A 20,279-nucleotide genomic window follows, 5' to 3' on the forward strand; every position below is an offset into this window, starting at 1 on the left:
TCCCTTCCCTTCATGGCCAGGAACTCAGTTTTAAGGTTTTTCTGGGGTCCCCTTGGCCAAGAGGGAATCCATTTAGTCAGCGAGGAGCTTGTGATTTTATTTTAGTTCACTGCCCTTTGTGAGACCAATCCCTAAAACAAAAAATTAAATACAAATAGGAGAGAACATTTGTGCAGTCCTTTAATCATCCATGGAGACTCTCACATCCATCATTGTGTTTGAAAAGGGCTTTAATAGGAAGAAATCACAGTCAAATCTTGACCGCGAAAACCTCCGGATGGTAGAATTAGGCATGATATTAATTTTGTATTTTTCTAAATCTTCAAAATCTGCAATTTTGGAACTAGATAGAGATGAAAGTTGCACAAGACTGTGAACGTACCAAATGCCACTGAATGGTACATTGCAGAATGGTTAATTCTATGTGAGTTTTGCCTAATTATAAAAACTTTTTGCAATACACACGCATGGTTTTATACTCATTTCTGAAGGCGTGGTTTGGGGAGAGAATTACAAAGAAGGCTTCCTAAGGCTGAAGAGCAGCGTAGTCAGCTGCCACTCTCCTGGGCGCATCCGCCCAAGTCGCAATTCCAGGCTTCTAGCCTGCAAGGCACTCCTCCGACCACCAGGGGGCGCGGCGAAGCCCTCACGTCCCCACACGCAGGCGAGCGCCGTCTCTTGCGTCTTTGAAGCGCGTGTGCGTGCGAGGGGCGTGGCCAGGGGCGGACGCCTAGCTGGCACGACCGCCGCCCACCTGAGCTGAGCGGCGCCACGTCTTCCGTCTTAGTTCGGAGTGGCCGGCCGCTCCAGTCCTTGGAGTCCCACCCTTTACTCAGCCTTCTTTCCCTCGGGCCGGTCCCCGACTTCCATTTCCCCACCCTAGGCTCCGTGTCCCGGTATTTGTTCCCCGCCCGGTTGTCCTCTCCTCTGCTCCGCCCAGGGGCCCCTGGCTCAGCCTTGGCCCCATGGCGCTGCAGAGCTCGGGGGTGACCTTCCGCAAGATCCTGTCTCACTTCCCCGAGGAGCTGAGCCTGGCTTTCGCCTACGGCTCCGGGGTGTACCGCCAGGCGGGGCCAAATTCAGACCAGAAGGTGAGCCTGGCCCTGGAGATCGGCCCCTCCCCGTTAACCCCGGTCAGCCCCACGCTGGGAATCTGCCAGTTCTCACAAGTTCCCTCTGGCCTTCTATCCCTCAGAGCCCTAGAGCTGCCTGTGCGCTTTGTGCACTGCACGTGTCAAACTAGCAACGCACAAACCGCACGCAGGTGTTACTTGCATAAAGAGAGCGGGAGCTGAGTTTTGAAAGAAAAGTGGGAGTCCACTTCGGCCTAGAGTAGGAGGTGCAATCAGGCGGAGGGAAAAGCTGATGCAGAGACTAGATGGAAGAAAGGAAAAAAAATAGTTGTCAGGTTCTAGTTCAGTGTTTTCAGTCTTCGCAGAACGTTGGCATTTTCTGGGGAATTAAAAAAAAAAATACCAATGGCTGGGTTCTGTCTATGAAGGCTCTGATTTAGTTGAGATGAGGCCTAAGCTTCAGGAATTTTAAAATTGACCCAGGTGATTCTAATGCGCAGCCAAGTTTGAGTACTAAGTCTGTAGCTGTAGGAGAAAGTACAAATGATCGTCTGACTTCAGGAAGCTGACCGACTGGCTGTAGGGCCAGGGCAGGTGCAGTAAAGGTAACAGCAAAAGTTAGTGGGAGACCAGTATATTTCCCCGTCCTTAGCCCATTTAACAAGGATTTGTTTGGAACTAGGTATTGTTACTCTTGAGAGTTAGCTGATTACAACAGTAAGGGTATAGTTTTCCTTGTGATTTTCAGAATTCAGGATACAGATTGCAGTAGGGCCTCCCACCCTGGAGACCTGGCTGTAATTTGTCTTGTTAAAATTCGCCCGTTCACTTCCTGATGAGGCCGTCTATGCTATTGCTTTGATTGCCTGTTTCCGACCTATACTACTATTAATATTTTTATTTAAATTGGCAGCATATGGGAAATTATACGTGATTTTATAGGCTAGTCATTTTTTCTAATATACATTAACATAATCGCACATTTTTTAAAAAACATTTCTCTGTGTCTCCCTTCAAATCTGAAATATCAACAGTCGTTTGTTAATCACACTGTGGGAAATGTGGAGCAGGCTTTGGCCTCCTGGTAGTTACCTCTTTGTTTTTCCATGAAGGTTTTCCTTTCAACAGACCTGGAATTGCCTCCCTTCCTTCCTTCCCTTTCCCTCACTGTCATTCCCTACATTCAGGTTAACACCTTGTAGATTCTTTTTTTTTTTTTTTTTTTTTTTTTTTTGAGACAGAGTCTCACTCTGTTGCCCAGGCTAGAGTGAGTGCCATGGCGTCAGCCTAGCTCACAGCAACCTCAAACTCCTGAGCTCAAGCGATCCTCCTGTCTCAGCCTCCCGAGTAGCTGGGACTACAGGCATGTGCCACCATGCCCGGCTAATTTTTTCTATATATATTTTTAGCTGTCCATATAATTTCTTTCTATTTTTAGTAGAGATGGGGTCTCGCTCTTGCTCAGGCTGGTCTCGAACTCCTGAGCTCAAACGATCCGCCCACCTCGGCCTCCCAGAGTGCTAGGATTACAGGCGTGAGCCACCGCGCCCGGCCACCTTGTAGATTCTAACACCTAAATCTCTCTCAAAACAGTCCCTGCCCTCAGTGCCTTAGTTAATATGTTTTCATTTCTCACCTGGAATCTTGCAGTGGTTTTTGTATCTGATTTTCCCCACCCTTAATTTGTCCTCCCTCCAATCAGCTCTTCTGTAGGAAAATTTTCTAGCATGGCAAACAGCCTTCCTCTCTGGTTTCATCTCCTACCACATGAATATGTCCTAGTCATATCAAACTGCAGCTCCCAAAACATGCCTGGCCCTCATATCAACAGGAGCAATTTCCTGTAACACGACTGCCTCCCCTTCCCTCCGCTAGTACTTCCACCAAGCCTGTTAAACTCTTGTGTTCTTCAAGACTCACGTTTGTTGTCTCTAGAATTTCTCCTTCCTGTTCTTCTGACCCAATCCCCATTGTGACTGAAGTTAGTACATTTTACGTTCTTCTGTCAAGTCAATTTAGTAATAATTTGTCTGTTGTCCCCATTAAACTCTGAGCTATTCTACCCTAGGATCTATCAGAGCTCATTATAGGTACTCAATGAGTGGTTGGTGAATGGGTAAGAGTTAAAATAACTTATTTCCCTTTATATAATACTTTATGGAGCTTATCTATATGGTGTTAATATGATCTGGAAGAAAAGTGTAAAACAATTAGCCACACTTAGTTGAAAGGCAGCGTAGTGTAGTGTTTAGCACACAGAATTTGAAGCTAGACTTAGGTCTGCCACTCACTAGCTCTGTGTCCTTGGGGAAAGAGCTTACCCCGTGCCTTGGTTTCCTTTCCTAGAAAATCGGAATAATATCAGTAGCTATCTTGTAGGGTTGTTTTGAGGGTAAAATGAGTTACCATATATATTATATATAAAATGTTTAGAAGAGTGCTGGCACAATGAAGCATGTTAAGTATTTACTACTATCGTGTTGATGAAAACAAAGCTCAGATTGGTTCCAGAATCTCGCTTAAGTTTCTGAGGACAACACTAGGTCTTCTGATGTTAATAGCTTAGTATTTTAGAGCTTTGTACTCTATCTAGCTGCCTTTGTAGGAATTAGTACTGAAACCATTTTCTCTCTTCACCTTGCAGAATGCCATGCTGGACTTCGTGTTCACAGTAGATGACCCTGTTGCATGGCATACAAAGAACCTGAAGAAAAATAGGAGCCACTACTCTTTACTAAAATTTTTGGGGCCCAAGATTATCGCATCCATCCAGAATAACTATGGTGCTGGAGTTTACTACAATTCATTGATCATGTGTGATAGTAGGGTAAGTGACTTCGGGCCTTTGTCTTAACTTGGGTGGTTATTAACCTTTGTTATTAGAATACCAGCTAAATATGTATGTTCTTGCAATCAGGAAATTTTCATACCCCTGCTGGATGTCTTGAACCCAGAGACAGAGCAGGACCTGGAGTCCTCATCTCCCCTTGACTGTGATTGCAGTGTAACAAGGTGGTTGGGTGTGACTGATTTTGTTTTTTCCCTTTGGCCATGTGGTTCTCAAGTTTTAGGGTGCATCAGAATCCTCTGGAATGCATGCCTGTTGTACACACTGATTGCTTCCCAAGCCCCACCCCCAGAGTTGATTCAGTAAATCTGGGGTGGGGCTTGAGAATTTGCATTTCCAAAAAGCTTTCAAATGTTGCTAAAGCTGCTGCTCTGGGAACCACATTTTGGGAGCCACTGTTTTGGTCAGTGGAAGGAGTAGGCAGGCCAATTTAGGATCGGCGTAGAGATTAATCTTACCTAGAAGGAGGTACAGACAAAGCAAGAAGTTGGAAGTGAAGAGGGTGTCATAGGTGGTTTGGAGCTTGTGGGCCAAGTGGTAGACAGGAACCTCTTGGTGCCAGCAGATGGGTGGAATTTGACAGTGGGATGCTGGAGAGCAGGTAAGTTGCAAGGATCCCCACAGGTGGGTTGTCTGACAACAGAAACCCAGCTGAACTATCTTTCAGATGAAGCACCCCAGTCCAGTCTCTAAGAGGGCTGCCAAGAGCTAGGCAGGACCCCAGCCTAGGAAGACCAATGGGGGTTCTAAATCAAATGCCTCCTGGAGATTAGCTGGGCTAGGGATGCCATATGGGTTTCACCTGCTGTGCCAACTCTGCTGTGGATTGCTTAGAGAGATCAGACTGTGACTGGCATAGGAACCACCTGGGGATCTTGTTGAAGTGCAGATTCTAATTCAGTTGGTCTGGGATGGACCCTGAGATTCTGTTTTTTTTCCCTTCTTCAATCAACTTGGTGATTCTGCATTTTTTTCAAGCTCCCAGGTGATGCTTATGTTACTAGTCTAAGGACCATACTGTCTTTAAAGCAGTCGCGTATCAGCGAGCCACACCAGTTGGTTACCTGTTAGGAAAGCAGGGCGGCGAATCACCGTGTGAGCTCCACTTCCTCGCCTCCCCCCTGCATCCATGGAAAAATGGTCTTCATGCAAACAGTCCCTGGTGCCAAAAAGGTTGGCGACAGCTGCAAAGGGTCGGAGGTTGAAGTACTGACTTGAGAAGGATTTAAAGGCCTGTTTGGACTTGGCTGGAGAATAAGTGCTGTGATTGATTGCTGATATCTGCACACCCTGTGGGCCATACATTTGCCTTCTGTTTGAGGTCCAATCCTGCTCCACCTGCATTTTGCAGATGAGGAAACCAAGGTTCAGAGAGGAAATGACATGGTTCCATAAGGTTGTACAACTAGTTCATGACAGGTCCCCTGGCTTCCAGGCCAGCGTTGTTTCCGTTGCCTCCCAGCTGTTACTTGTTTGCAACTACAAGGGCTTGCTGTAGTGCTGCCCTCAGTGGAGGGAAGAAGTAGTTATTCTGCACAGCCTTCCACTTCCACATTAGTCATGCAAAAGACATAGCTTTGTTCTTTCTCCATAATTAATATTATGCTGAGCCTATCTCTAATTAGTAGTTTTCAAACAATATTACAAGCTCCAGTAACCAAATGTTTGGGCATAATTATATGCTAAAGAACTGTACTTTTTAATTGAAATTTTTAGCTACTTTTTAGTTTAGATAGTGACAGCCTAAGAAGGCTGTTTGGATACTGAAGTTCAGTAAAGTGGATCTGAAGATACCTGTTGACACAAATTGGATTTTGTAACCTGGGAAAGCCACATTTAGGGTTTGTACAAATTATGTTTAAAATGGACTTGACCATAATTCAATGTGTTTAACACTGATAAAGAAGTTTTATTTTTGGATGTTGCTTTGTAATTATAAAAGTGTTGAAATAGTCAATAGCAAAAAGAAGTTCACTTTGTAAAGGATGTCAGTGAAAACTTTTTAATTAAAGAAAATTCTTGTACTTTGTAACAAAAAGAACATCGGAAAACCAGACTGAAATTCTGGGACATAGTTTTGACTCTTGTTAATACGAGTGCCACCTTGGACATGTTGTTTATTCTCTCTGGGCCTTAGGTTTTTTATGTCTCAAATGAGGATCATGAACTAAATTACTGCTTCTTAAACCATCTGTGAGGAAGGACCAGTATTTTATATCCAATTAATGGAGAACCAATACTAGATAGCACCTAAGAACTATTCCACTGTTAACATCACATGGACCTAAGTTAAAATAGTGGTCACCTCACATACCTTAGGGGCCAAATCAGTCTTGGGCACTAAACCTCTGAAAGATTTTGGTTGAAATGTGTGTTTTCACAAGGTAGGCTATTGTGCGTGTCTTTGGAAATCAAGGTACTACTCTAGTCAAGAACTTGATCTTTTGTACTTACATAAGCATCAACAAGGTATTTCACTCTTTTCTGCTCGTTTATTTTCCAGCTTATCAAATATGGGGTTATTAGCACTAATATTCTGATTGAAGATCTCCTCAACTGGAATAACTTATACATTGCTGGACGACTCCAAAAACCGGTGAGTGAATGTTTTAAAGGCTGCATAATTAGGGATGCCTGTCCTCTGAACCAGACTTTACATTCATTATGATTGCAACGAGACGGACCTCAAGGAAACAGAAATCCTCTTGCTCCTTATAAAATTTATTGCCAAACAATATCCAGATATTCCCCTGTGATATTGTGATATAAGAAGAAATATATATTTGGTCTTTGTCCCTGCTTCCTTGCTTAGAGCTCTTAAAACCCAAGGAATATCTTAGTGATTGGGGTAAGAAGAATGTCTTTTGTTATTTACAAGTCTCTTTCTACCATACCTAGGATTATGCTAATAAGGTGACTCTTGATATGCCCTTAAATAGATTCAGGATGGGGGCTGGTTGCCTGGGAACCAACCAAATGGTTAGAGGTTGAAACTTTCAGGCTCCCTCCTCTGCCACCTTAAGGAAGGGAGGGGGGGATTGAGCTAATCACCAGTGATTTAATCAGTTATGTGTAGGCAATGGAACCTCTATAAAAACCCCTAAACAGAGGGGTTCTGAGAGCTTCTGGGTTGGTGAACATATCAAGGGGCTGGGAGGACAGTATGCCCTCAGAGGTCATGGAGCTCCACGCTCTTCCTCCTACCCCGTATCTTGCCCTATGCATCTCTCCCATTTGGCGGTTCCTGAGTTGTATCTTTTATAATAAACCACTAAATGTAAGCAAAGTGCCTTCCTGAGTCCTGTGAGCCATTCTAGCAAATTATCACACTAGAGGAGGGGGGCGTGGGAACCCCTGATTATAGCTGATTGGTCAGAAGTACAGGAGCCCTGGACTTGGGTTTGGTGTCTGAAGTGGGGGCAGTCTGTGGAACTGAGCCCTTAACCTAACTCCACGTAGTGTCAGAATTTAATTTAATTGTTGGACACCAAGTTGGTGTCTGGAGAGTTGGATAATTGGTTGATGAGAGAGAAAAAAACCCACAAATTCACTGTTAGAAATGCTTGGAGTAAGACAGATCACTGTGTGCCCACCCCGCTGCTGTCCTCTAAAGATGCCTCAATTGCCTGACTGGATCAGGCCCAGACTTGATCCATTGGGGCTGGGCAGGGTGGCAGAGGAGGTGCCCAGTGCTTCAGTGGAGCCTCTCTCAGCACCACCCGGATCACATTCTGTCCTAGGACGTAAGTGCCACGGGGGCACCGATTGCTGACTGATGGATCCCAAGGGTGTCTAGGACATGCCTGGTGCGTGGTACGCTTTCAGGAACTGTCGAGCAAATGAGTGGGCCAGGCAGTTACTCCAAGGGGAGTGGTACTGGATCCCTCTTCTTATCTCCCTCAACCAATGGCCACACCCTGTCATTACTTCTCAAGTCATTTGGGACACTGAGAGGAGTCTGTAGGGAGTCGGCTCCTCCCTGGAGAAAACAAACAGAAAACAGGTTTAAAAACAGTGGGAAGGGACTTGACCTTTTAACAGGTGTTTGCAAATGTCACCTTTTTTACAGATAAATGGTCTATTTTCTGAGAAAGTGTCTTTGCATAGTTTAAGAACTGTGTTAAATGGTCACACTTGCTAATCTCACATACTTCCCACAACAAGGAAAATTTTCATTGTGCTGTCAGAAGGTCTCAAGCTCTAAAAGAGAGTACGTGGATCGTTCTTGTGTGACTCCCTTAACAGTAGTGTGTTGCTTGTCCTTTTATAGTCAGCTATGGGGAAAAATTAGAGATTTATATCATCTTAGCTCACTTGATTTGTGTCATAAAAATCTCTTTATTGATATACATGGCCTGTCAAGATTCTTTTGCCTTGTATCTGGGTTTAAAATTTAATAGTGTTGCTCATTAAAATGTCTAGAAACACTTGATTTGGGCAATGGTTACACAGGTGTATGCACATGTAAAACTTTATCACACTCTACCCTTAAGATGTGTGTACTTCACTGTATGTAATTTTGATTTCAGTAAAAACATTTTTTGAAAGTCTAGAAACAATAGGCTTAGTGAAATAATTTCATATCTATATAGATGAATTTCTCATATCTAGGCTGGATAACTAGTAAAGCTCATAATTGAGCAAACAAATGCAATTGAAAATTTGTAAATATTTTATTTCCAAGTTTTTTTTAATTTACAAAATATGTACCTTAATGAGAAGAGTAATGAATATGGAAGTAGAAGCCTTGGGTCATACTCATTCCTGTCACTTACTAGCTGTTTATATGAACTTGAGCAACTTGTTTTAGCTTCCTGAGCCTCAGTTAATTCATCTGTAGAATGGGGATAACAATACTTGCCCTGCCTATACCACAAAGGTGCTTAAAATTAGAAACAATAGTGATGCTGGAAAGAACACAGATGTTTTAGAATCCAACAGATCTAGGGTTGGGGCCCTGGCTCTGACACTTCCTAACTGTGTGACCCTGCACCACTGACTGACTGTCCCTGAGCCGTGGAATGGGTGTCATCTGTTGCCGAGTCTCAGAAGAGGTCCGAAATGCCTGGCACTTAGTAGACACTCAGAAAATGATCTTTCCCTTTTCTCTCTCTTTGCCTATCTCAGTTATTTTGAGATATAATGTTGAAGTGTTGTATTCTCTGTTACATTTTTTTTATTTTTTTTTTGTTTTTATTTTTTGAACATCTGCCTGAACAATCTGTTACATTTTATGCTTAGAATATTTCGAAATTAAAAATAGACTTTAGAAACTTTAAGTGCCATGAAATCTCAGAATGTAAGCACTGGAAATGACCTTAGATTTTATCTAAATGTTGTCATATCCTTAATGAAAACACTAATTCAGGACAAGTAGTAGCAGATACACTCATACTATGCAAAACTGCATTGCTCATCTAACTTGCAGAAGAAAATGTTGATAGCAATGATTATCCCTCGGGCTTATTAAGCTCCTAGCACAAGAAAATTAGGCTATCTTAAAATTCATTTGAAAGTGTTGAACATACAAATGGGAAAAAAATTGAAAATGATAAATGGGCAAATTAACTCTCCCTCCCACTCTTGGTAGAAATCACTGTTAACCAGAGACTTCTGGATCATGATCACAAACTATTTTTACCTCTAGGTGGCAGCAAATATTAATCAGCCTTGATAAATCTGATGAAAAGAAAGAGTGGTAGCATTTTGGACAAGAAAAATGGGTGACTGTCTTAAAGAATTTTGAGAAAATGAGTATGAATTCTCTGTCTTTATGTATTTTAAAAGGAGTTACGTTAAGGCCGGTCATGGTGGTTCAATGCCTGTAATCCTAGCACTCTGGGAGGGCGAGGTGGGAGGATTACTTGAGGTCAGGAGTTCAAGGCCAGCCTGAGCAAGAACAAGACCCTGTCTCTACAAAATATAGGAAAAAAAAATTTAGCCAGGCGGGGCGGAACGTGCCTGTAGTCCCAGCTACTTGGGAGGCTGAGGCTACTTGGAAGGATTACTTGAGCCCAGGAGTTTGAGGTTGCAGTGTGCTATGATGACACCACTACACTCTAGCTGGGGTGACAGAGAAAGACTCTGTCTCAGAAAAAAAAAAAAAAAAGGAGTTACATTAAATCATATTGTCTAAAGCTCCAAAATTGTCTTGCATCTTGCAAATTGAAATAGAATTTCTCAATCACTAGCAATTTAAGTCTTCAAAAGGAATATATAAAGGAGTATCTTGCTTAAATAGATGGGCATTTCTGGAAAAAGTTGAGTGTAAATTAAATTTCTATCATACTTTACCATTAATTTACCTCATAATTGAGGAGATACCCCTTTTTTGTTTCTAGTACAGCCTTAAGTTTCCGAGTCATTTACTAATACTTTTCCAAGTAGAGAACCATGGAATTGAAAGTATTTAATAGAACATAGTGGCCAATCTTTTTGGTCAAAGAAACCTCTAAGGTAATAGTCATTTTCCTATTTAACATAATTTTGGATTTTTGCATTTCACATTGTTTTTAGTGTATAGTGATTTTGCTTGAATTTTAAAAGCATCCACGTTGCCATGCAGTGGTATTTTTGCCACCTCATTAAGAGGATTCTATTTTAATATATCCATTGCAATATATCTGCTAGTAATGTAGCTTTATTTTTTATAACAGCTTTAATGAGATACAATTTACATACCAGAGAATTCAACCGTTTAAGACATATAACTGAATGGTTTTTAATATATTCACAGAGTTGTGCAACCATCACCATATTGTAGCTTTATTGATTGACTTTTCGTGGACAGAAAATCCCATTGGTATAAGAGATCCCAGAACTGGGAGTTAGAAAACCTGTCTTCCTAACTTTGGCTCAGCCCTGCTATGAGCAAATGTCTGGGCTTCTAGCCTTTGAAATGCAAAGATTGAGTCATTCATTTAGTTATTCAAAAGACAACTAACTTTATTCTCTGTGTATGCCAAAGGAATAAAAACAATAAGGCACCACATTACTTGTCCTGAGAGAGCCCACAATTCAACAGGTACATAATAAGGTTTCATCCAGCTCTGATGTTCATCAGTTCTTCCTCATCTTCAGGCAACAACTGTTTAGAAGAGTTAAACCTCTGGTCATTTGGAATGGAAAAGTTCTGGTGGGTGGTTGAGTATTTGAACACTAGGTAGGGCTGTGTTCTTTGTGACTAAAACACACTCTTTGCAATTCAAGTAGTCTCTCGTCGTGACTGTGTTGTAGAGGAGACCACATGTGACTTTCTCTTTTTTCCTGTCTTGAAAGGTACTCACAAATCTCTCCTTTGAAAGTCCCTTCAAGCATTGCCCCTTTCTCTGCCCAGTACAGATTTTCCTCCCTGGCAGAAGTGCTAATGTTATCTATGCAGTTCAGGTCAGGGCATTCCCAATAAGATACAAACAGCTATTCACAACTCTGAGGACTTTCTTTTTTTCCCAGGCCTCTCTGGCAGTGTCCCAAGAGTTCACTGGCTTTTCATTCCGAACAACAAATAACAGTGCTGCTGAGACAAGTTCCTAGTTCACCTTTCGTTGAAGAACCAGATCAGCACAGTAGCAGAGTCCTCTGAATTGACATTTATCCTTTGAGTAAGGATGCTTTTATTTTCATTCTCTTAACCTTAAATAGCAAACACTTTCTTGCAACCTAAGTAGAACGACTTTCTTGGAGAACAAGTGGTATTTTGTAAACTAGGAAAATTTCCCCGAACTTACTCTTCTCTTTGCGTCTTTGAATGGTTAGCATCTCAAAATAGCTTCTAATTTCACTGAATGTCTGTAAAAGCCATCAAAAAAAGAGAGGGTGAAGAATTATTAAGAAGGACCTGGTGAATGGCAATGAAGAACTGGAATATGGAGATAGGCATTACAGAGTTGTGGAAAGAGCACTGGACAGATCAGAGGACTGGATTCTGGTCCGGTGTGCCACTGCTGCTTGGCCTCGGTCTTCCCATCAGTAAGATGAGAAGGTTGCCCTCCTAGATCCATGATTCAATATAGAATACAGTCATCCCTCACTATCCATGGGGGATTGGTTTCAGGACCTCCCCACCCCCTGTCGGATACCAAAATCCAAGGACACTCAAGTCTGTGATATAAAATGATGTGGTATTTACATATAACCTATGCACATCCTCCCTCCCATATACAAGGGCTATCTGGAAAGTATCCAGATCTCATATTTTAAATCATGTCTGCATGACTTGTAATACCTATACAATGCTTACACATCACTTCATTCACGTGGATTCAGTGTACTACTTGGCATGCAGCAAATTCAAGTTTTGCTTTTGTGAATTTGGTGAAAATTTTTTTTTTCTGAATATTTTCCATTTGTAGTTGATTATTGAATCCACGGGTGAGGAACCCATGGGTATAGAGATGACTGTATAAGGTTTGGGAAAGTTATTTGAGGAATAAACGTAGGAGATTTTATAGGATCTTAAAAATTTGTTTTAATTATCTTTCAAGATAAGAAAGTAACCAGAGCAGATCCCTAACAGTGCATGAGAGTAATTCAAAATACTTAGAGCTGGATTTGCTGAGTATAAGGGTGTTACCCTGATTTTTGCCGTCAACTTGCTATGCAGACTTAGGCAAGTCATGTTCCTGGGCTGGTCCTTCGTTTTACTCTCTGCAGATAATTGCGATAATAATTACTAAACACACCCAGGTGCTGAAAGGCTTAATTAAGGTCTGTTAAGTCCTCATAATTGTAAGGGAGGAGGAGACGGTATTGAATCAAGTGGCTTCCTTACAATATGTGAGGTTTGTATGTTATAAATATTCCCTTAGGGAAAAAAACAGGTTAAAAAATGTAAAAGAATTTAGGTTCTTAAACTTGATTTATAAAATGCTAGTATGTTTTATAATACTACTTTTTACAATTAATGAAAAGAGAGAATAAACTATACCTTGGGATACATACACATCATTCTCCTCTTTCCTTGCTCTCCAATAAAATTTTATTTTGGAGTTTCTCATAGTGTGTCTTTTATGTGCCACTTAATTTTGCCAGAAATTATCTACATCTGACAAAAGGCAATTTACGCCCTATTTTCAAAAATAGGAAAATTTGTTGACAGTACTGAATGGTTTAGAGATGGTGGGTACATTTCAGATAAATGGGAGTTTTTTAATAGGGCCTTCTGGACCTGACTCCATATAGAAAATCAGAGCAGCATGACGTTTTAAAAGGATTATGGAGTATAAGTTGGTATAGCCACTCTGAAGAGCAATTTGGCAGTTCTACTTCTGGGTATATACATTAGAGTAGTAATTCTCAAAATGTGGTCCCTGCACGTTACTTGGGAACTTACTAGAAATTTATATTTTCAGGCTTCACCAGGCCTGCTAAAGTAGAAATCCTGGGGGTTGGGCCCAGTAATATGTGTTTTAATAAGGCCTCCAAGTGATGCTAATGCTAGCTAAAGGTGAACCCGTGGCCCAGAGAAACTCTGGCCTTGTGCACCAAAAAACACACACAGGGAAGCTCACTTCAGCTGAAGGTTTGTATGCAGTATCTCCTACAATCTTTCCAGCAACTTCATGAGCTTGATTCTGTTATTAACCTCATCTTAGTGATAAGGACTTATGCTCATAGTACAGAGCTAGGAAAAGATGGAGATAGGACTTGAACACAATCCCTTAACTACAGTGTGATCTTTAAAACAGAGAATCTCAGACCAGACTGGAGCTGTTTATATTTTAATGGATTTGGGGAAAATCACAGATGGTAGTTGCTTCTGTGTATTTAGGAAAAAAAAAATCATTTTAATTGAGCAAGACAGTTGCTAGTACACTAGGTACTTTTATCACATTCAGTCTTTGTGACAATTCTTTGATGTAAATCAATTATCTCTATTTTATAGATGAGTACTTAAGTTACCAGAAGCTAAGTAATTTGCCCAAATTCACACAGCTAGTAAGTACCTGGACTTGAGCCCAGACCTATATCCAAAACCCATGCTTTTTCTACTATAGCTAATTTTCTTTCCTTTTTCCTTAGTCAAGTTCAAAATCATGACCTAGAACATGAACTGCCCAGGTTAGATGTGGGCAAGAGTACAGAAGTTCTAAATAAAGAAGTAAAATGCCTTTGTCCACTGGAAAATGAAGAACAACGAGATTGTAAAATTTTAAAACATTAAATTTCCCAAAAAACATTTATTCTTTTTGAAAACCTGTGATGTATCTCTTCATTTAAGAGGAATATTTATTATGTTTTCTTTGGCATTTTGGTCCTTTCCATGTCATGATTTCTCTTTTGCATAGAACAGGAGATTCTGAGATTCCTTATTAGAATAATTATTTTGTGTCAACTGAACTAATATTTCAGGATCTTCAGTGGTAAGAGTTTGGAACAGTTCCAGTGTACATGTAAATCCATGGCTTGAGCAATACTCCGCTTCTGGAATTTTTCTTCCAAGTGTTCTGCTTCTTTCAGGTGAAAATTGTAGCAATGAATGAGAATATCATTCTTAGATCAGCCCTTGATAAAAATCTGAGGAGTGCTGTGACTGCTGCTTTCCTCATGCTCCCTGAAAGCTTTTCCGAAGAAGACCTCTTTGCAGAGATTGCTGGACTCTCCTATTCAGGTTGGTATAGCTGATGCCCAGATATTCTGCAAGCAGGACATTCGTTATCTGAAGACTGTGCCCATATCCTGCTCCTCACTCTGCCTTGGAGTCGCAGCAGCCTTAGTTGTAAATCCATTATCACTGCATGTGTAGGATCCTGCACTACCCTCCTGACCTGCCTCCCCACCTCCAGGGTCTCTTCTCTGCATCTCTACACTTACTATCCTGGGGTAATTTTGTTGTGTCGTTAATTTTTATTTTGAAACCATTTCAAACTTACAGAAAAGTTTCAAGAATAATACAGAAGACTCCTATATACCCTTTCCCCAAATTCACCAATTTTAACATTTCACCACATTTGTTTACTTATTCTGTCTGTATCAGTGGTTTTCAAACTTCAGTATGTATCCGAACGACCTGAAAGACTCAGGTTAAAGCACAGACTCCTGGTTTAGAAGATCCAACAGCTGATTTAGAAGGTGTCAGGTGGGGCCCAAGAATTTGTGTTTCTAACAAGTTCCCCAGGGATGCTGATGTTCCTCCAGGGATCCCACTTTGAGAACCACTGCCTTCTCTGTGTGTGTAAATACACTATTATTTTTTTCTGAGCTGTTTGAGGGTAGGTTGCACATACCATGTCCCCTTCAGGCCATACATTTACTGTACTTCAGTTTGTTTCCTAAGAATAAAGACATTCTCTTACAGAACCATGATACAGTTATCAAATTCAGGAAATTAAACACTGATACAGTGCTTGTATCAAATTTACTATCCACATTTCAAATGTCGCTTGTCCCAACGCCCTTTGTGGCATTTTTTCCCTCAAGTATGTGACTATGTCAGGAATCGTATCGTATTTAGTTGCTGTGTGTCTTGTAGCTTTTAATCTGGAGCACTTCCTCAGCCGTGCCTTGCCTTGCCTTGCCTTGCATGATTTGCACATTTTTGAAGTCTACAAGCAAGTAACGTTTGCCCTCATATGGATAGTGTTTTCTTCCTTCTATGCAGTCTGTTTGCATGAAGATCATGTAAATGTCCTTCTAATCAGACTTTCCCTCTTGGATTAAATAATAATCCACTGATTATTCTTGCTCGAACCAGTCTTTAAGATGATGGTTACAAAGTGGTGATTTTCCAATTCCGCTTCTTCCTCCACATTAAGGAAAAGCTTTCTCTTCTTCCTCATTCATTTATTTGTCTACTTATTTGTCTAAATGTTAGCTTTCTTTCCCTTTCCCTTTCCCTTTCATTGTGTTCCGCAGGGATGTCAGAGGCTCCTCTGAGGGGCAGGGGGAAACAGAGAATAGGCCCCTCACCCCAGCTGCAGCCGGAGTAGTGCCACGTGTATGTGTTGAATATAGTAAGGTTCCATGTAAGATCTCATTCGCAAAAAAAGGAAGTCTGTTCCTTTAAGTTTGAAAACCACTGTCCTTAAATAAATATCCTCTTTCCCAATTTTTAAGTGTGAGTCAAAGAACCTTGTGCTCAAAATATTGCAAAAGCAGTTTACTTATTCTCTGTATCCCAGTACAGATAAGATTTCATGGAAATTTAATGCCGTAAGTGACCTTAGAGGTCTTGTTCTTCAGTCTTCTCAAAATTCATCAAGCACAGCTACAGCTATAACTGCAACACCGGAGAGAAAGGCAGTGAAATAACCTGAGTGGGGTTGCTTCCAGCTTCGCCTGGCAGCATCCCTGCCTTCCAGCAAAAGCCGGAGGGGCAAAGAGTGGTGGGCTACGTACCAGAGTGGGTGGGCCTATGGGCAATGTGCGGGAAAAGGCAGCCAATTTTTAGCCCGGTTGCATCCCCATACTCCCCTGTGAAAAAAGATGTAACAGAAAGAAGCCTTTTATGAAGGGTTGACTTTGTGGGAGCACATGCAGGACCGTCTCTGTCTTGCCCACACTACTACGGCTCCTTTGTTTTCTCTCTTGTAGTCAGTATCAGCGTACTGAGGCTGGATTCTGGGAGTTCTCTGTAAAGTCTGAACATTGACTAAAGTAGTTTATTAAACGACATAACTGCTTTCACCTGTTTGCAGACTTTCTTAAGTTAGCCTTGAAGCTGCTACCAATCTTGGGATTTTTGCTGTAACTAGTCTAGTGAGGGTAGAAAAGGACCTAGGTCCTGCAGGTGGATCTCTTTCATAGTATGAGACTTGCCCCAGGCAATGTGTTGAAAGGCAAGTTCCCCTGACTTTCCGAGGCTTCTGAGAACTCTGTATCCTAGATTTTACTGGATTCTATCCCTTCAGCAAACCACCCAAATCTCCCAACCCTCAGAATATTCCAAAACTTAGATTGTCCACCAGTCTCATTTTTATTAATAACTTTGAAATTTTCCTTTTTTCAGTTGAGAGATTATATGCGATCCCTAACCTGTGCAGTTCAACATTTCTCCTGGGAGAGGGTGGGGAGGGGACAGAGAAAGCAGCGTTGCTCCATGTTATTGGACAAGTTCCTGCCAGTAATTACTTAGGCAGAGGCAAGATCTATCAGTATCACTAGCAGTAGTAATAACCCCTTATGTTTTATGTTGTATTTAAGGGCCACTTTGACTGCCCTGGGGTCAATGTTTATGGCAGCATTATTTAAAATGATGAGTGAGAAAAGAGTAGGTGGAGGATGGAGCCTGCACAACTAGGGAGGAGAAAGCTTTCTAATCCTTTAGTTATTCTTGGAAGTCAGCATTTAAGTGACCAGGAAAGGAACCAAATGAATTTTAAAGGGTCACCTTGAACTTTGCTATGTTAGTACAAACAAACTATTAGAATGGCCACTTTTAGGCAGTGATCCTGGTTTAACATTTATCAAGTGAATCAGCATCCCATACCCTAAAGAACTGACGGTAGAATTTCTGCTCTAAGGAACTTTATGTTAATAAACATGCAGTCACAGTGAGTCAGTGGTAGACTTAAAAAACAACACGTATGGAAGAGGCAAGGGGGGTGTGAAAGAACATGGCTTGTTTAGGGGCAGAAGCAGTAGATTGATGTGACTGAAGTCCGTGGCTTATGGCAAGAGAAAATAGCATTTATTATTAGGTGCCAAGAACTACTGTCAATACTTTTGATGTGATAACTAGTTAAATGCTGACAACAACCTTTTGATTTGGGTGCTGTATTAGTGCTCCATTGTACCGATGAGAAAACTGAGGTCCAGAGTGGTTACCTATGTATCTCAGAAAGTTTCAATGAGATTATATGTGTGTGTGTGTGTGTGTGTGTAAAAGCCTCCAGCATCTTATCTCATTGATAGTTAGGACTCAGAAAGTGATTTCTGTTATTATTTTTATGTTTTATTGTTGGCTACACATATAGGTTTTCCTCAAGTTGTGAGACACTGTTATTTGCTCAATCATTCCGTCAGTGATGGACACCTAGGTGAGCTCCGTTTGTTGCTGTTTTAGTAACAACACTGCTGTGAATCACTCTGTACAAGTTACTTTGGTAGAGGAAGGGGCAAAGAGGGCACTAAGTTCCTTGGATGTGTTCTGCAAAGTGGAATTATGTTGTCAGTTATAAGAATTATAAAACTTGTTACATGTTGATGAATAATGCCTGTCAAAATTAACAAAATTAGATCAGGTGGGTTGAAACTTGGCAGCCCCAATTCATCTGGCCCTTTAAGGTCCTTAAGGAATGAAAAACACCTTCAAGCACTCATGTGTAAGAGAATGGATTTTTTTCATTGTCAGATTGTCTGAACGCAGGCTCAGCTACTTCTAGGAATAAGACAAAGCAGTGAGGAAGTTGCCAGTTGGGTGATTCTTGGGGAAAAAAATTAGCAATGGGTGCCAGCACTGTAAAGTGTGAGTAAACATCCTCATTTCTGATTTCTGGTTTCTAGTAAAAGCCAGTAAAGGAACTTTGTCTTCTGGAGTGAAAGCCGTTAAGATTTATTCTGTGATGGTCAGTCATCTGAAACCTTATAAGCTGTGTTGTTGGATGATCTGGATTTGGGGAGTTGACTTGTTTTAGGAATTTGGAAGCCTATTCTCTATGCTTGGCATGCTTGAGCTTTTGCTGAAGCCTCAGCTGGAATTCTTTGTACTCAGTAGTCACTTGCTAATTTCTGATAATGCAACACTCCTGAAGGGGTATAAATTATTAATAGTATCTAACAGGTTTTGGATTAGGTACTGTATGTTAGGTATTGTAACGCATTGAATGCCTGAAATTTATAAACTAATTATTATTATTGCTCCCATTTTTCATATGAGGATGCTGAAGCCCAGCCCAGAGAAGTTAAGTAGCTTATCCTGGGTTGCATAACTTGTAAGTACCGAGCTAGGATTTGAACCCAGAAAGTCTTAATCCTAGCTCAGTACTTAATCCTTGCTCTTAACCTTTTACTGTTCTACGGAAGGTCTGTGGTGGTAGGTGTCATTTCCGGGTCACACCTGGGTCACTCTCCCCTAACCCCAGGACCCACTGGCTCACCCCCGCCCTCTGTAGGCCTCAGTTCTGGCTTGTCATGGAGGCCTTCCCTGACCTCCACTGCCACTCCACTGCTCCGTGTCATCTTGACTGGCTTTTGTTTTCTCCATAGCACTTTCCACAGTCTGACACACTGTATATATTATTTGTTAATTGGTTGGTTTGTCTTTGTCGCACCACTAGAATGTGGGGGGTGGGGATTTTTGTCTTGTTTTGCTCACTCTGCTCCATGCGTACACTAGTACCTGACACATACTGGGTGCTTAGTGTTTGATGAATGGATAAATGGTTGTGATATTGCTTCCTTCCTGAACCAGTATAGTGAACCTGATTCCTCCCTACACCCATCCACTTAGTGTTCTCCAAAGTATAGAAAAGAAAAAGTGTTTCTGATTTATATCACCTGGCAGATCAGGACTTTATCCTTGTCTCATTTTCTTCCACATTTGAGTTAGTACAGTATCTCATCTTTTCAGCAGCCATGGAGCTATTTTTGAGAATGTATTTTAAATGGTACATTAGACTGCCTCCTATAAATACTACCTTAGTCGTTTTTGTTAAAATAAATATAGTACTCCTTCCTCATCCACAGAGATACCAAGGCCCCCAGTCAGTGGATGTCTGAAACTGTGGATAGTACTGAACCCTATATAAACTGCATTTTTTTCTATACATACATGCCTATGATAAAGTTTAATTTATAAATTAGGCACAGTAAGAGATTAACAATAACAACTAACAACGAAATAGAACAATCATAACAATATGCTGTAATAAAAGTTATATGAATATGGTTGTGCACACACTTTCTCAAAATATCTTAATATTTTTGAACCATGGTTGACTGGGTAACTAAAACTGGAAAGCAAAACTGTGGATAAGGGGGGACTACTGAATTATTTAGTTCACTTGCAAAAGAATGAAGTTGGACCCCTAATTTATACCATACACAGAATTAACTCAAAATGGATCATGGATGTAAAAGTTAAATGTAACAGCTAAAACCATAAAACTCTTAGAAGAATGATTTTAGGTTAGAAAATGGTTTTTAGATATATACCAAAAGCACAAGCAACAGAAGAAAAAAATAGATAAATGAGATGATATTAAAAATTAAAAACAATACCATCAAGAAAGTAAAAAATGCAACCAACATAATGGGAGAATATATTTACAAATTATATATATAAGGGACTAGTATCCAGACTACATAATCTCATTGCTGGTGAGATTGTAAAATGATACAGCTGCTTTGGAAAAACAGTTTGGCAGTTCCTCAAAATATTAAACATAGAGTTAGCATATGACTCAGCAATTCTCCTGGGT

The 20,279-nt window shown here is 40.9% G+C and overlaps 1 protein-coding gene across 4 annotated transcripts in view; it reads left to right on the top strand.

Annotated features, from left to right (window-relative positions):
- Positions 1-723: 723 nt before the first annotated feature.
- TAMM41 (TAM41 mitochondrial translocator assembly and maintenance homolog) overlaps positions 724-20,279 on the top strand; it is a 51,482-nt gene continuing 31,926 nt past the window's right edge. For 2 of the 4 annotated variants that reach the window (XM_069484417.1, XM_069484418.1), the window contains exons 1-4: positions 724-1,091; positions 3,718-3,900; positions 6,425-6,517; positions 14,380-14,530. In XM_069484417.1, the coding sequence (XP_069340518.1) occupies positions 966-1,091; positions 3,718-3,900; positions 6,425-6,517; positions 14,380-14,530 (553 nt within the window). In that variant the 5' untranslated portion in view covers positions 724-965. Of the gene's footprint in view, positions 1,092-2,855; positions 3,055-3,717; positions 3,901-6,424; positions 6,518-11,488; positions 11,523-14,379; positions 14,531-20,279 lie in introns of those variants that run through there. The other 2 variants (XM_069484419.1, XM_069484420.1) reach the window with 2 other exon arrangements.

Source organism: Eulemur rufifrons, chromosome 10 (assembly GCF_041146395.1).
Source record: "Eulemur rufifrons isolate Redbay chromosome 10, OSU_ERuf_1, whole genome shotgun sequence".
NCBI lineage: Eukaryota > Metazoa > Chordata > Mammalia > Primates > Lemuridae > Eulemur > Eulemur rufifrons.